Source organism: Corapipo altera, unplaced genomic scaffold (assembly GCF_003945725.1).
Source record: "Corapipo altera isolate COAL_440 unplaced genomic scaffold, ASM394572v1 101, whole genome shotgun sequence".
NCBI classification, from domain to species: Eukaryota; Metazoa; Chordata; class Aves; order Passeriformes; family Pipridae; genus Corapipo; species Corapipo altera.
In genome coordinates this window covers 622,754-638,710 of record NW_020884984.1, presented here as the reverse complement: position 1 = coordinate 638,710, position 15,957 = coordinate 622,754, and the positions used below count along the sequence as shown (strand labels likewise).

The 15,957-nt window shown below is 44.8% G+C and overlaps 1 protein-coding gene across 1 annotated transcript in view; it reads right to left on the bottom strand.

The window, feature by feature from the left end:
- Positions 1–1,259: 1,259 nt before the first annotated feature.
- EFCC1 (EF-hand and coiled-coil domain containing 1) overlaps positions 1,260–15,957 on the bottom strand; it is a 54,370-nt gene continuing 39,672 nt past the window's right edge. The window contains exons 4-8 of the mRNA XM_027666033.1: positions 15,764–15,896; positions 14,844–15,015; positions 10,035–10,193; positions 7,562–7,631; positions 1,260–6,078 (exon numbers count right to left, since the gene is read on the bottom strand). Coding sequence (XP_027521834.1) covers positions 5,945–6,078; positions 7,562–7,631; positions 10,035–10,193; positions 14,844–15,015; positions 15,764–15,896 — 668 coding nt within the window. The 3' untranslated portion in view covers positions 1,260–5,944. The remainder of the gene's footprint in view (positions 6,079–7,561; positions 7,632–10,034; positions 10,194–14,843; positions 15,016–15,763; positions 15,897–15,957) is intronic.

The window sequence follows — 15,957 nt, the reverse complement described above, 5'->3', positions numbered from 1 at the left end:
CAATGAGAAATAATCAGCGAACACCAAACTATCAAACAATAAAACCTTGAAGTACAGAAATTATGTCGAATTGTGACACTCAAAGACTCTAATGACCTTTTTGCTCTGCAGTGAGGATGTGGGTGAAACCACTAGAATACTGATAATTTTTCAATGTCATCCTATAGTCCTTGTTTACTCCCTGACAAAGATAAGTTATAGTTCTTTGAGGCAGAGTCATAAAACAGTAGTTTATAATGTAATTTGTTTTGTGCTTGCAAAAGCACTATTCCTCCAAACCATTCCAGGGAATATGGGAACTGAGGGGTCGAAGCCCATCCACTGTCATGCAGGGAAAGCTGCCTGGGGGCAGAGCCTGTGCTGCTGACCCCCTGAAATAAGGCTGCAGTAAAGTTACACCCTGAGTAGGAAAGGTGCTCACAGGCTGCAGTGACTGAGCAGGACAGGACTACTCATTATATTCATAGAATAAGGGAACCACAGGAGGGTTTGGTGGGAAGGGACCTTAATGATCATCCCATTCCACCCCCTGCCATGGGCAGGGACACCTTCCACTAGCCCAGGTTGCTCCAAGCCCCGTCCAACCTGGGGCACTTCCATGGATGGGGCAGCCACTACTTCTCTGGGCAACCTGTGCCAGGGCCTCCCCACCCTCACAGCAAAGAATTCCTTCCCAATATCCCATCTGATCCTACTCCCTTTCATCTTAAAGCCACCCCTGCTTGTCCTGTCTCTCCAGGCCCGTGTCAAAAGTCTCTCTCCAGCTCTCCTGCAGCTAACCCCAACCCTAAACCTAACCCTAATCCTAACCCTAACCCTAAACCTAACCCTAATCCTAACCCTAACCCTAAACCTAACTCTAATCCTAACCCTAACCCTAACCCTAATCCTAGCCCTAACCCTAACCCTAACCCTAATCCTAATCCTAACCCTAATCCTAACCCTAACCCTAACGCTAAGCCTAACCCTAATGCTAATCCTAACCCTGACCTTTAGGTACTGGAAGGGGCTCCAAGGTCTCCCCAAAGCCTTCTTTTCATGCTGAGTTCACTCTTTTTTATTTCCTAGACTATTATTTAACTTAAGCAGCTGTCCGTATTCTGTGCTTCAGGTTTTGGCAGACGTGGAAATTTAACCAGACCTTTGCCCACTTTGCTCCCCTTTTGTGAGTTCCATCAGACAAAAATATGGTTGTACTGGCAGGAGGAAAATTGGTCATGAATTTGCTGTCTGGCTGGTGACTGGGTCTGAAATGCCAGCCAGGAATTCTAGAATTTCCTCTGAGGTTTTTCGTTCTCTTCTTTTGTTCTACTGTTAATACAGTCTGGAAATAGATGGGGGATTAAGTCTAGGAGCAGGCAGTTCTTCAGACAGGGTCTGAAATAGCTACAGTTTAGAAAAACACAAGCATTTTAGGAAAATATGCCATTTAAGAAGTGAGTCTCACTTAGGGAAGTTTGTTTCTCAGTGAAGAAGTGAGTGAGCTGCGTAGAACAAGGAGGTTTGGCCTTGCTAAGCTGAGCTCTTCTAAGAATCTGAGCTCCTCAGTCCAGCTGTGGTGTCTGATGCTTTCAGCCTCAAGGAAAAATGGTAATTTGAAAAAGTCAAGGGGACAAAATAAAGTTGAGCTGTTTTGGCATCCTGAGGCAAAAAGAAGAGATAGAAAAGTAGAATAGAAACCAAACAGGAACTCTGCAAATCCTGGTATCTTGAAAGTAAAGTGTAATTAAGGAAATAAGGATGTTTTAAATTGAATTTCAGACTAAGAAACACACTCTATAGGTTTTATAGTTTGTGGAATTATACATAAAATTCTTAAGAAAATAAGATAATGCAAATACTAAAGGATTCAGTGCCCTAAACTCCATGAAATTATAAGTCTGAGAGAGACCCTTAGGCTGGTAATGCAAAGTGTCACACACATGCTGGGCAAGTTTATTGTCACTCGCTCATACCAAGCAATTCTATTTTATGCAGCACTGTTTAAAAGTGTTCCCTTCTTCTTAACCCAAACTGCCTTCCATCGCTGCAGTGGGACTCCTGACATATGAAGTTATTCAGTGACTGTCCCATTTATTTCCACTTAATCTGTGCAGAGTGGTCACTGCCAAACACTCCAGAGAGAGCCCCAAAGGAAATAAAGGGGTAATTATTGAATAACTTTATAGAACAGGTGGGCTTCAATGAAATAATAGTTAATAGCTCTTATAAGGTAAAAAATAATGGGAGTTGGAAACTCCTCTTGAAAAATGTAAAAGGTGTGCAGAGCCTGAGGTTATCCTAGTGGGAAACAGCCAAAGGGGAAGTGAGGAGGGCACTGGGAGGGGAGGGAGATGGAGAGTGAAGTCACATCAGAGAGCTTTTGTGGAAACATAGTGGAGATAGTGGAGGAAATGTCCCAGCTTCCTTTTAGGACCAGTTTGCAGTTTTAATAGAAAACTAATAAATGAAGATGGTGACTGGTAGGAAAGCAAGTTTGACCCCAATTTGTGGGGACCTAGAGCTGAACTGTTAAGGGTAAGGAAATGTAAATTCTGTGAGAATAGACTGCCAGGTTTAGGGGACCTGTGAGTAGTCACATTCCCTGAGACCTGGAGGAGTGAAGGTGCTGAAAATACCCCAGGCAGCTCATCTAGGGGAGGACTGGACACCAGCCTTTCAAAACTGGGCAGCCTGAGGGATTTATTGCTCTGCAGGAGAGGACATATAGAAGAGGTGATGAGGAATGACTTTTTGCTGGGGTAAATTCCATTACAGAGTCTCCAGCAGACACAACTGGGATGAAACAAACTGTCCTTTCTTTAAATTGGAATTTTTCTTGAGGAAAAAATCTACTGAAATGAGGAATGAGCATGATGGAGAAGGATAAAATCTCAGTCGTGGTATCACGCCAGAGTTCAGCCAGAGAGGCTCAAAGCCAACATAATTAGGTTGCTTTTCCCCTTTTATAGATGTCCCTTGGTTTTTTAACTGCAAAAGCAGTACAGGACCCTTCCAGAGGCAAACCCTGAGGAACCCTTCCAGGCTGCAGCTGGAAAGCAGGTTTACAGCACATGCACTCTCCTTGGGATGGTTTTTTCCTTACTGAGAAGCCAAGATGCAAGAAAGTGGCCATTTGTTACCATTTGGTAAACACACAATAAACCAAAGTGTTTGCAGAGATTTCAAACACTGAATTTGTGCTTGTAATTTTTAAAAGGAAGGCTTGTGACTGTGCTTTATCTTTTCAGGTTTTGCCATATAGGGATATTTTTTTTAGCAAATCTGTTCGAACTGGGTAGATGTTCCCTGTACACACAGTACATCACCCCGTGGAAGCCCACCTGCTTTTGAGGTAGGGCTAGAAATTTCTCAGTCCCACTGATTTCAAATCACATATTTATAGAGAGTTGTATGAAATATTTAGCAGCCTCAGCAACACTACTGACAGGCTCAAGGCAAAATATGAAGGTAAGAGATATAAGAAAAAAAAAATCAATTGTAAGGTCTTTCAAATGCTTTGCATTGCCTCTGACTTACAGCAAGAATTTGGCTGAGGGCTGTTTCTTGATCCATCCTGAAGAAGTGCAAGTCTGATTTGGTCCATATGAATTACTTTTTGGAGTTAAAATAATCAGCTTTTATCACTGAAAAGTTAATCAGCTTATGCTGATGTATCACAAATTATTCTGACACAGGCATTTCTTAAGAAATAATAGTGTTACAGGATTTGAAGCTAACTTAGCAAGATAGGATTTTGCTGCTTCTTGCGTCAGTGAAATGCTGTTTATTTATTCACAAAAGCTTCCTTTTATCTCAACTGCATCTCCCTCAGTACCAGCTCAGGTTTGCAGTGACACGTTCTGGTTTCCAGTTCCAGTTTGGGTGCTTGGATAAGCTGGGCAGCACTAACTCAGCCCATCTTGCTGCCCCCCAGTTTGGCATCAGGGCATTACTTTATTAATTGTCTGGTTTATAGAAATGCTTTAGAGAGTGAAGTGGGAACTCAGTGGTGAAATGATACTAAAAAGTGTGCTAAAAGTGTACAGTGAGCACAGCAATCTCAAGGTGTGCATAAGTGTATATCACACAAATGCACATGTGTGGAGAGTGGATCCAGGAAATACTGCAAATTCCAGGGTAGAAGGGTCCTGCAGCACAGGAGTATCCACAGCCACTATAATCCTGCTCCTGAGGTGTCTCACCTGTGCACACAGATCCTGCTGATTTCATGATCTCCTGGTATTTTCTCTCTTTGGACTCACAATATTCCTGGGAAAGCCTGAGACCTGCACAAAACATAAGCTGACACTTCTGGTTTTTTAGAAAATGAACCCAAGCAGGGAGTTAACTTCTGCTCATCTCAGTTGTTATCTGCTGCACATTCAGGGGGTGGGGTTTGTAGTGTATAATATGAGCATATTCTTTAGTATGTACTAAGTAATAGTATATGATGCTCTGGTATTATGTTAGTAATATATTTAGTATTAGTAGACAGTTTCTTACAGGGTAAATATTGCTCTATGTATGTATGTCCTCTCTAATTTATCTTTATGAAAAATGTATATTAACAATATACATCTATTCTTAAATTCTTCCTCTGTTAAACTACAAAAAACCCAAACCACAAACACCCAACCAGGTAAAACCCCACTGAATAGAGTTTGTTTCATTGTTTGCAAAACACCTTTTTTTTCTCCTGTAAAATGAAAATAATGCAAATTTTGGTTGCCAACAGAGCTCTGATGTATCACAATTTTTAATGGAGTTGTGTGTGAGCTACACAGTGTATTTTGAAGGGAAAGAATAGAAATCTTCTTATTCCTCAGACTGTGTTGTGGACCTTATTCCTGTATAAAACCATTTTCATGAGAGAAAATCATACAGGCACAGTTGAATGGTCTTATTTCCTGGCTGGCATTCTCTCAGGCAAATCATTCCACATTCTTAAATGATCTACAGTGTATCCTTTAATAACATAAATTCAGTGGGATCATTTAGGAACTCTGCTGCTTTAATTTCCGTGTTTGACAGCTGAATGAAACAGCAAAAGCATCTTGAAATCAACCTATTTTTGTACTTTTGTCCCCAGGAATTATTTTATTGCTGGTCAAAACGTTGTGTGGCACTGTGATTAGGCCCAGCTTTTGACACTAATTTTCCTGCATGTGGGGTCAGGCTTTGTGTCTGTTCAGTTGCACTGAGAGAAATTACACTTGAGAACCAAGTTGTGCCCCGCACGTCTTTGCCAACACGACAACAACAGCTGTTGCACAGGGAATTTTCCAACCCTTCCTTTCCCTGAGAGCCGGGAACAAGATTGCTTTGGACGTTTTTCAAGCAGTTAAATTTGACTTTTTATGTAAAGTCTGACTATTGTCAGGAGAGACTGTTGCAGATTTCTAAGGCATCTCTGCAATTGCAAATACAAAATTCAGCAGAGCAATAACAAATCTGACTTCAGAGTTAAATAATGTGAATAATTGAATCAGAAATACAAAGCCCTTAAAACTTGTGCTACTGGCCCCCACTGCTGTGTGTGTTTGTAACACAGCCACTGTCACTGGTACATTCAGGAAGCTGTTTCCTTGCCAGGGATAACACAGGCTGTCACAGAAGCTAAAAACTGTGCCCAGCTCACAGGGCTGGAAATCTCAGTGGTCAGGTGAGTGTGTCTGGAACAGTTTTATTGGATGAACCAGGACAGTCCCAGAGCCACCTCCAGGGATGGGGAGGTTCCATGGAGACGGGCACTGAACCGCCACCAAGACAGGGCTGGGAATCAGCCGAGGAACTGCTGCCCTTCCCAGGGGAATGCTGCCCTGCCCAGGGCACCACCGCTTGGACGGCAGGGCTAGATCCCTCAGGTGCTCTTGGGCAGTGTGGGGTGGCTGACCTGGCCAATGTCCCCCCTCTTGTGGTGCCCAGGGGGTGCTGGGCTGGGCAGTGTCGCTGGTGCTGCGGCTCAGCACGAGATCACCAGGGCATTGGACAGGGACTGGGGGCTCTGCCCCTGCTCCACAGGCTCCTGGTGCAGGAGTTCACAGGCTGCCAGCTCCTGCTGAAGGGTATCCAGGACTTCAAACAGGTGGGCTTTGCCTTTCAAGAGAAAATTGCAAACATTACCATTTGAACAAAGACAGAAAGTTGAGTTTCACAATCGTAACAAGCTCTTTTCTTCACAGGTGACATTTCAAGTAATTGTCATAAAATGTCTAAATTTTGCTACCAAATAATCAATCCCTGTCCATTAAAAAATGAGAGCAAAACTGTGCTTGACTCTTTTCTCTACTAGTTCTCTTGCTTCATACTTTGCCCACTGAGGTCTCCTATATGGTGTGAACAAAGACTATTTCATGTCACAATTGAGAGCTGCAATTTCAACCGTCCACTTGGATGGTCAAAGAAGGATGTTTGATCACAAAGACTTAGGAGAGCTGCTTAACTCCTGTCAAGTGCAGAGCCAGACAAGGGAAGCAGAGAGGGTGAGTTGTTCGTGGCAGTGGTGGTGCAGTGTGGGCAGAGAGCCATGCTTGGAGGTTTAGGAGCTGAGCTGTGCTGCTGTTCCAGAGGGAGGAGCTTTGTTTCAGCAGCATCACTTGGAGTCCATGTTCCTGTACAGGGTAAGGAGCAGGATCTTCTGGACATTGTGTGCTGTGGATACAAACAGTCTCCTCTTCTGTTCTCACCAGGAGAGCATCAGACCTATAGCTCAGTTCCCCTCTGTGTTGGTGTCCTGGAGTCCACAAAGCTCTGCCTTTGCCTTCTTTTCTTTGCTTTCTCTGTGCTGGAACAGCACAACCTGTGCCCTGGATTTCTGGGCAGGAGTAACAACATGGTTTTGAAACTGCAAAACCCAAGAGGGTTTGCTAATCCCTGTAAATAAAATTCTCCAAATCTAACCCCCCAGGCCTTATCTGGTCTTTTATAATCTCCTGCCTGCCTATTAAAAGCACCTCCAAGCCATGTTCTTGGTACAGGATGTTCATTTCTTGAAGGTAAGTACAAATGTTCTGCTAACAGGAACAAAGTAATCAAACCTCTACCCTGTGATCCCTGTGTGGCTCCTGCAAAGGCAGCTCTGGCACAACAGAGCTCTGTCAAGGGACAGAGTCTTCAGGTTTAATCTTCATAAGAGGAACACAAAAGGTTATTATTAGAGGAGTGCAGGTTTGATCTGGTTTCTGTACAGAACTGTTCTGATTTGTGTATCTGGTTTGTGTGGCAGCAGAGGAATTCAACACAGTGGGACAGCAAACCCCATAAATAGCTGCCTTACATACTTGGTTATGTTTTCCACTTGCTTATATCAGTGAAGCTCTGCAAACATTAGTGGGGTACTGAGTTGCTCTCCTAAGGCAAAATTCTGTCTAAAATTTGTCTAAAAAAGTGCCCTGGATGTTTTTAATGTGCCACAGACTAGAAAGCATCACTTTCTACAGGTACTCTCCTTTCATAGTGTTTCATTCTCCCCAGCCTGTAGCCCAGTATTTGAAACATCTTTTTCTTCTTCGTCAGTGTATTATCTGGTATTTTTCCCAAAAGGACCCTTTTGGTCCTCACACATGATTTATTTGCTTACCAGGTTGAGGGGCATGGCAGGATTCCAAAGTGCTCAGTAACATTTTCCCCAGGGCTCTCTTGGAGATGTTCTGTAAAAAACCAAAACAATGTTATGGCACAAATATGTCCTACACCAGTTTACATGTATGCAACAAAACCTCTGTGCAGGGCATTTGCATTGGAAAAGTGAATCAAAATGAAACTGAGTCCTGAGTAACACAAGACTTGATATTTGCTTTATTTTCAAGCATTTTTATCTTAGACACTGCTCAAATAATAGCAGTTTGTGGAGGGCTGCAGTTCATTCATATGGCTGTACAAAAAGAGCAATAACAACTGTTCAGTGGAAAATACAGAATTTTCCAGAGCTGTGTCTAAAGAAATCTAGAAGGCAAGAAATGCAAGCAGGGCTTGTTGAGTCTCTGCCACGCCTGGGGTGGGATGAGAACGGACGGACCCGGTGATGTCATTGCAGAAAGGGGCTGCTTGGACCCTTGGGAGACAAGCCGTGTATGTCAGGGGCAGTGCCACCCTGGGATTCAATAAATATTAGCCAAAGTGAGAGCACTGTAAAGACTACTTAGGATTTGGATGGTCTTTTCCAGTGGTAGTTTTACACAAGAAATCTGTTGGGACATTGTAGGAGGCGTGTCCAAGGCACGGGGGACGTGCCGGGGCAGAGAAGCCCAAAGGAGCATGAGTCTAGATGGATAACCCTAGTGGTTAGGAAGGTCACATGGTATCAGGGTATAAAGGGAAGCGCCGAATTTGAAATAAACCTCTTTGTTTTACCACCGCAGGAGGAGCGTGTATTTTCCTTATTATATAAGGACACGTGCCCCTACAGGACATTACATCACGTGCCTGGGAAAGCAGACTCTCCTCTCGTGCTGTGGAGACACTGCTGTGTGCTTTCTGGGAGATGGGCTGGCAACCAGCTTCATTAGAGCCTGGATCTGCAGGGACAGGGCGTTCCTGTTCAAACTCCAGGCCGTGGAGATGGATGGGAGCAGTTCTGGCAGAAAGCTGCTGCATGCCCTGCAGCACAGGCAGCGCTGGCCCTGCTCACTGCCACCCGTGCTGTGCCATCTGCCCGGGGAGCTGGGCACACTGCAGGGCACTCTGTGTCGGGCTGGGCTCACACGTGGACTCTGCAGCACAGGGGGAGCTTCAACAGTCCCACCAGGGCTGTGTGTCCCTCGGGACAGTCAGTGCTTGTGGCACCTCCTGCTGCAAGGGAGGGGCTTGGGATATTCAAAACATGAAGGTGAATGTGGTGGGGAAGTGACACCTAAACCCACAGGTTCTGATGGATAAGCTTTCTTTTGTCTGAAGTACATCTCATCAGGGGCAGGGGATTCTTGTTAACTCCCCTGGGGATGCTGTGAGTGACCATGGTGGCTGCCAGCACCATCCTGAGGGAGCTGGCAGCACACAGCACCTCGCCAGCAGGGGTTAGCAGTGGGTGCTGCTATCACTGAGATAGGGCACGTTGTGTGATGGGCTGTCCCCTGAGCAGAGATGATTTGTAATATTACAACTGACCAGTGAATGACAAGTTGAAGGCCTGACACAAAAGGTTATTATGCTTGTTGCCAGTCATAGTCTTCACTAGTTTAATCCTTCACTGGATTCTTAGTGACACACGTGTCAGACTTGCAGTATGAAAGTAGAATTTCCATGTCAAGTGCTAAAGAAGTGACAAAATGATGAGGGATTGCACTTGTTCCTTGGATTCATCAGTGGAATATTAATGTACCTCAAAGTAAAGTGATGGTCTGAGGAACCATTCTCACCTCACACAGACTGGGCAGAGCTCTGCTCAAAATTGATTATACAAGGAATCAGTCTGTGGCAGTACAGTGCAGCTCCCAACACACTCAGTGTCCTGCAGATTATCCAATTTTCCTCTCTTTGGGTGAGCCTTAACCATTATCAGTCTCATGCAGCAGATTTAAACTTCTCTTCTAAAGGGCTGAACTGCTGTACTGGCCATGTACTTCTGAGGTGTTATTGCATCAGTTTTGGTAAGTTCATGTTTGGATTATTAATTGGGTAAAAAACTTTGTTCAAAAAATACCTCGTTGATATATAAAAGGGGGTTTTATCTCTTTAATACTGACTCAGTCTTACATTAGGATGCAGTTAAACAAAGGTCCTGTTCTAGAAGGAAAAATAAACCTGTTAGAATTTGATTCCTCACTTTTTTGTTTTCCTCATTTCCTCTAACTATTTGTATAGAGGGTAACAAGCCTTGAGATTTAGCTTCAAGGAAATACTGAGGCTTCTCTTAGAAAGTCAGCCCTAGCTTTCTGCAATCACCAGGCACTTCCCAGAGCAAACACATGTAAGAACATGTCCTGGTGTAAAGGATTTTGCTCTTAATAGAAGGGATGAACATGCTTTTTAGTTTGGGAAGGACACTATAAAAAGCAGTTCTAAGGACACTATAAACCTCAGTTTTAAGTCTCAGAACTGCTTTCTTGCCATACCAAGTCTCGGAGCTGTTGAAGAAGCTGTAAAACATCCATGAGCTTTTCTTCCACCAGCGACAGCCTCACTCTCTCCGTCTCCAGCATCTGCAGCTCCATCTTCAGCAGCTCAGCCTCTTCCACCTTCTGATGCAGCTCCCCCAGCAGTGGCCCTGTCACCTGGACAAGGACACAGGCAATTGAAAGTACTGGAGCTTTTCCTTTCTTGCCCAAGAATTGCAAAGCTGAGTTTCCCCCTCTGTGTGGTAAGTGCCAGAAGAGTGTCTTGAAAGGAAGGACATTCCTTTAACATCCCCCAGAAATCAGCAGTTGCTGGGAAATGGATACTTTGCTCTTGTGCACAGTGGCAGTTCACTCAACACTGGGTGTGGGCAGATCATTCAGGAGTTTTAAATACTACCACTGCTATTTCAGCTTCCTAATCGTTTTCATTCCCCTTGTCCTCCATAAAGCACAACCAACTTGTGTGCCCTCACCAAGGTTATCGTATCTTTGTCTTGCAACTCCCACATGGCAACTACATTCAGTGAAACAAGAAGGTAATTAATTAGCTAATGTCTTTAAAGTATTTTGGTAAAAGAAGAAAAAAAAGTGTCTTAAGGAAAAAAAAAAGATTTTGGCTTTGCTAAACACTGGCAACTCGTGCTTGGCCCAGTCGTAATTTGCAGCTGAGCACAGAGAAGTCCAGATTTGACAAGACTTGGACACTTCAGAAATTCTGGGCAAGAGGAGTCTCCTCAGACCTGGACCTTCCAAAGCTGAACTGACCTGTCAGTTGTCTCAGACCTCTCTGTGAAAAAATGTTCAGGTTTGCTTCTTCTTTCAGTGTAAAATCTAAGTGACATATTTTGAACTACAAAGCTGCCACACCACTTGCAACAGTAAATACTTTTGTCTGTCACAGACCCAGGCCTGTTGCAGACACATGGCCAAATTACTAAAAAGAGCCTGAAAAGCATTATTTGAAAAATATAGCACTTAAATTATTAATTTTAAATCGCTGAGAGCACTGAGAGATTTCAGGTTTGTTAATAAAGGTAAACCTACCAATCATTATTGTGCCTGATTCTAAAATCACACCTTTTTTTTGTAGTTTCTTGTTGCAAACACAATCTACATATATTTATTAATTTTACACTGAGAAAAAAAATCATGTAGGGTAAATGCCAAGTGTGCTGGCTTTGATAATCCCTTTTTGATGTCATCTTTTATCTTCCTTGTAGGTTTAGAAATAAGGAGAGAGTAGATTTGTGTGTGTGTGTGTACGTTGTATCCTAATGAATTTTAATAGATGAGAAGGAACTTCAGTTCCCTAAAACACAAGTGTCATCTGAGTGAAAAAGAAAATAATCCCTCATCCACACCAAGCCTTCTAGAAGGTAATTTTAGTCTTTGACAGTGCTGATGGTGTGTGTTAATTGGCACTTATTCCCCCATCAGATGGAGATCAGCCTGTTCCATTAGCTCCCCCTGCCCTCTCCGTGCCCTGGGAGCACTGGAGCTCCTTGGAGCGATCCAGAGGTTTGGAGCCCTTCCTCTGGCCCATCTGCCAAGGGGTGATTTCAGCAGCCCTGTCTGAGCACCCCCTTCAGAGGAGTGAATTAAATGTGTGCTTTCCCTTGTCACAGTGCAGATTGTGCTCCACAAACACCACCTGGGAAGGGGCTGGAGCACAAACCTCAGGAGGAGCAGCCCAGAGAACTGGGCTGGAGTAAAGGAGGCTCAGGGGAGACCTTACTGCTCTTGACGGGTACCTTTTGGAGGTTTTAGTAGGGGGGGGTCAGTCTCTTCTCCCAGGTAACATGGAAATGGCCTCAAGTTGCACCAAGGGAGGTTTAAATTGGATATTGGGAAAATTTCTTCAAGGAAAAGGCTGTCCAGCCCTGGCACAGCTGTCCAGAGCAGTGGTGGAGTCCCCATCCCTGCAGGGATTTAAAAACTGTGTGGATGTGGCACCTGGGGACACGGGTTAGTGGTGGCCTTGGCAGTGCTGGGGGATGGTTGGACTCGATGGTTTTACAGGGGTTTTCCAATCTAAATGATTCTCTGGTTCTATTCTGTGATTCTACAGCCACAGGAAGCTGATATGACAAGGCAGTGTCATATCAAATAGCAGAGGGAGAAAGGACAGCATTTGTTCTTGTTGCTGCTGCCTCTTCTTCCTCTTCATTTTCACTGCTCCTACAGACCCGTTGTACCTGTGCTTCCTGTGCTGTAGCTCATAAACTGCTTTTCCCAGCAATTACACCTTGGCAGCCACCTGGCCACCTATAAGGCTGCTGATTTCCTGATGCCTGTGTTTCATTGGCACACATGGGTACACAATGTTGGTCTTTAAATGCTTGGAGGAAGTAGCTCAGTGCACTATTAAAACATTCTCCCAACATGTTCTCCCCAGCGAGGTTACATCTAGCACCTGATGTCACCTCAACACTTGTATTAAGATAATGAAAATAATTAAGCAAAACCTGCTTTTAAAACCTGGATCCTGAGGGGGTCAGGATGGTCAGTAGTTAAGCCACAGGGCTCAGAGGAATAGGTTTGTTCTTAGCTCTGTCCATGTCCCTCAGCAAAGCCTGGTTTGGGATCTGAGCCTTGTTTGTGAAATGCAAATATTGTTTTGCCAAACCCCAGCTTTGAGGAGAAGTCAGCTGCTGGTATCCAACCCTCTTCTAAAAGGGGGGAATGCCACAGGGCAAATCTGAGCTCTGGAGTAGTGTGTACAAATAAGTTTAGGAAAATTAATAGTTAGTATGCAAAAATCCCCTAAGGGATGTAAGATAAAATCTTTCTATTGTGCTTTGCACAGAAGTTGAGGAGACTCTCAATCAGAGCCATTTTTACATGAGAAACATTTTCAAAATGGGTAGAAAACAGTGGCAGAAGGACAGAATGAAGTGCTGAACTGTGCTGTGCAATTTATCTTCTAAATCCTGTCCCCCTCAGAGGATTGGAGAGCGGCAAATGGAGCACCAGTTCTTGGGACAGTGCAGAGATGGTCTGAGGAACAGCAAATCCCCTCAAATCAGTAAATCTGTCAGGCAAATTGATAGGAATGGAGGAGGCACTTGGTGAATCCACAGAAGAACATAGTAAGAATCTATTAGATTTCTTTGGAAGGGTTTATGAATATGTATGAATAATGTTAACTCAGTTGATAGGGTGTGTTTCAAATCTGCAAAAAGCTTTGGATAAGATTCATCACCAAAGACTAAAAAAAGAAGTAAAGTATTAATTGTCACAGGGCAGTAGCACAGATCCTGCCAGACTTAGGGCTGGTTAAACAATGGGCGGAGCACAGAGACCAGGACTGAGGGTTGCATGATAATTCTCAGGGTCTCACAAGGAGCTGGGCTAAGACCTGAGCTGTTCAGCATATTCATAAATTAAAAAGGTGAATGTCAAAGTGGTTAAGTTTGCTGTCAATACAATTTTCTGGGGGGCAATCAAAACCAAAGCTGCCTGTAAAGAATTAGAGAAGGAGTTCATGAATATGGAATAGCTCTGGGCAATAAAAGATCAGATGAAATTCTGTGTCAATACTGCAAAGTGAGGCAGGTAGGAAAGGCACACCATGTTGTAGGAATGCAGTGATGTTGGGAAGGAGATCCAGAGGGGCTGCAACCTCCCGATCACAGCTCAGCAGCCAGTGCATTGGAATACTAAACACAACTTCTGTTCTCACTCAAAAAAGAGTAATAGAGCTTGGAAAGTACATGGGAGAATCAAATGGGAGAATCAAATAGAATAACAGAAGCAGGTAAAGGTTTCTCTGCCAAGGCAAACTAGGAATGGTGATAACTGAGGGAGTAGTTCTGGTAGTCTGCAAAACGATGAGGGAAAGATTATTTGCTGGTTCCCAAGTACAAAACCAAGGTGATGGTGGATGCTCAGACAGCAGATTTAAAGCCAACAAAAACAAATCCTCAAAACCTTGCCCTGAGATACCAAAAGCATAGCCAGCTCTAAGGCAAGGGAGGGTAAATCCATGGTAAACAGCTCCAACTCTGGCCATTAAACATGGTGCTCCATCCAACACCCAGCTCAGGATGTGTCTGTCCCCAGACCACCCTTGGGAGCATCCTCTGCACTGCTTCTCTTTGCTTTTCTCTGAGCAACTGCAGGTGCATGATGTTGGGATGAACTTTTCATTTGACCCTGTATAGCAGGTCATAAACTAATTGTCTTTTTAATTAAGCTGGCAGTTTGTGTGCAAGCATTTATAGAAAATAATTGCCATTTCTCTGCAACACTACCCTTGGCAGCATATCACTTTATTTTCAGAACTCACTCATGTTTTCTCCATCCATTATCCCCAGGTCAACACCCTGTCTTCAGCAGAAGCTATTTTCTCCCTTGGCTAAATGAGTTTATTTGTGAGGGGAAAAAATTAAAGCCAGAATAAAATCCTACTTGTGTCCTACCCAATTTTCAGTAGTCAGTGACAATTTACCCCTGCAATATTCCTTAGAGCAACACAAAGCTTCCTTCTGTGTTGGGGTGCAGCTCTTCTGTCTGCAGGGGAGCAGTCCCAGCCCTCAGGGAGCACACCAAAGCAGGTACATCACGGACAGGGTTTGCAGAGCCTGTGTCTGACTGCCTGGGGCACATCTCATCCTCCAAAGGCAGCTTCAGGTAGGAACCAAACCACAAATGCAATGCAAGAGGGAAGTGTAAGAGGTTTGAGCTGATGAACCAGTGGCACAGTGAGAAACACCAGCAAGAGAGAACAGAACAACCAGAATAAATACAGATACACAAAAATTCAGCTACTTAAAGAGACATAAATAACTCTTTCACACTCATTACCTCTTCCATGTCTGGTTCCAGTTTTTCCCCTCCATGGCCCCTGAGCTCCAGCTGCCCTGGGAGCTGTGGGAGCCTCTCGGGGGGCTCTGCAGGGGCTGTGTCAGTCTCACAGCCAGCAGTGCTGCTGCTCTCCAAGTAAGACATCAGCTTTTTCCAGGTCTTTTCATCACACCTATATGTGCATTAAAAACAGAAGGTTAGTGACACCAATGAAGATGGGGAAGGGCCTTGATTTGAAGCCATGTGAGGACACTGAGGGCACTTGGTGTGTTCAGCTGGAGCAGAGGAGACTGAGGGGAGACCTCAGTGCAGTTCCAACTGCCTGGGCAGGGGCAGAGGAGGGGCAGGGACTGAGCTCTGCTCTGGGGGGACCAGGGACAGCAGCCAGGGAATGGCTGGAGCTGTGTCAGGGCAGGCTCAGGTTGGATCTCAGCAAAAGGTTCTTCCCCCAGAGGCTGGTTGGGCACTGCCCAGGCTCCCCAGGGCAGTGGGCACAGCCCCAAGGCTGCCAGAGCTCCAGGAGGGTTTGGATGATCCTCTGGGGCACAGGGGGTGACTCTTGGGGATGGGGCTGTGCAGGGCCAGGGGTTGGACTGGATGATCCTTGTGGGTCCTTTTCAGCTCAGCATATACTGGGATTCTGTTAAACCTCTCAGTGAAGTTCTATGGCTGTAAAAGCCAGTTTTCCTGCAGAATTTTTGGCAGAACAGATCCCAAATGAGTGCCCAGCTGACACCGGGGAGGGCTCAGCAGGAGCATCCAGGATTGTTGTTCCCCATGAACAACAAAGGAGGGGCAAAAGGCTCTGCTTGACTTTGCCACATAGCAGTGCTGCTTCTGCCTGAAGCCACGGGACCTTCGGGTCATGACACTGTCTTTGCAAGGGGTTCAAATAGCACCAATTAATGAATTACACTTACCCACTGCTGCAGCAAGGGAGCTTGGCCAGTGTTTTCTTCCCGTGGCCCAGCTGGGGGGCCTGGTCCCCTGCCCACTTCTCCTCCTCCTCATCAGAGGCAGCCTGGCCCTCCACAGAGCGGAACAGCTGATCCTCTGTGGGACACAATAACCCTCATCCTCTGTGGGACAAAACAACCCTCATCCTCTGTGGGAC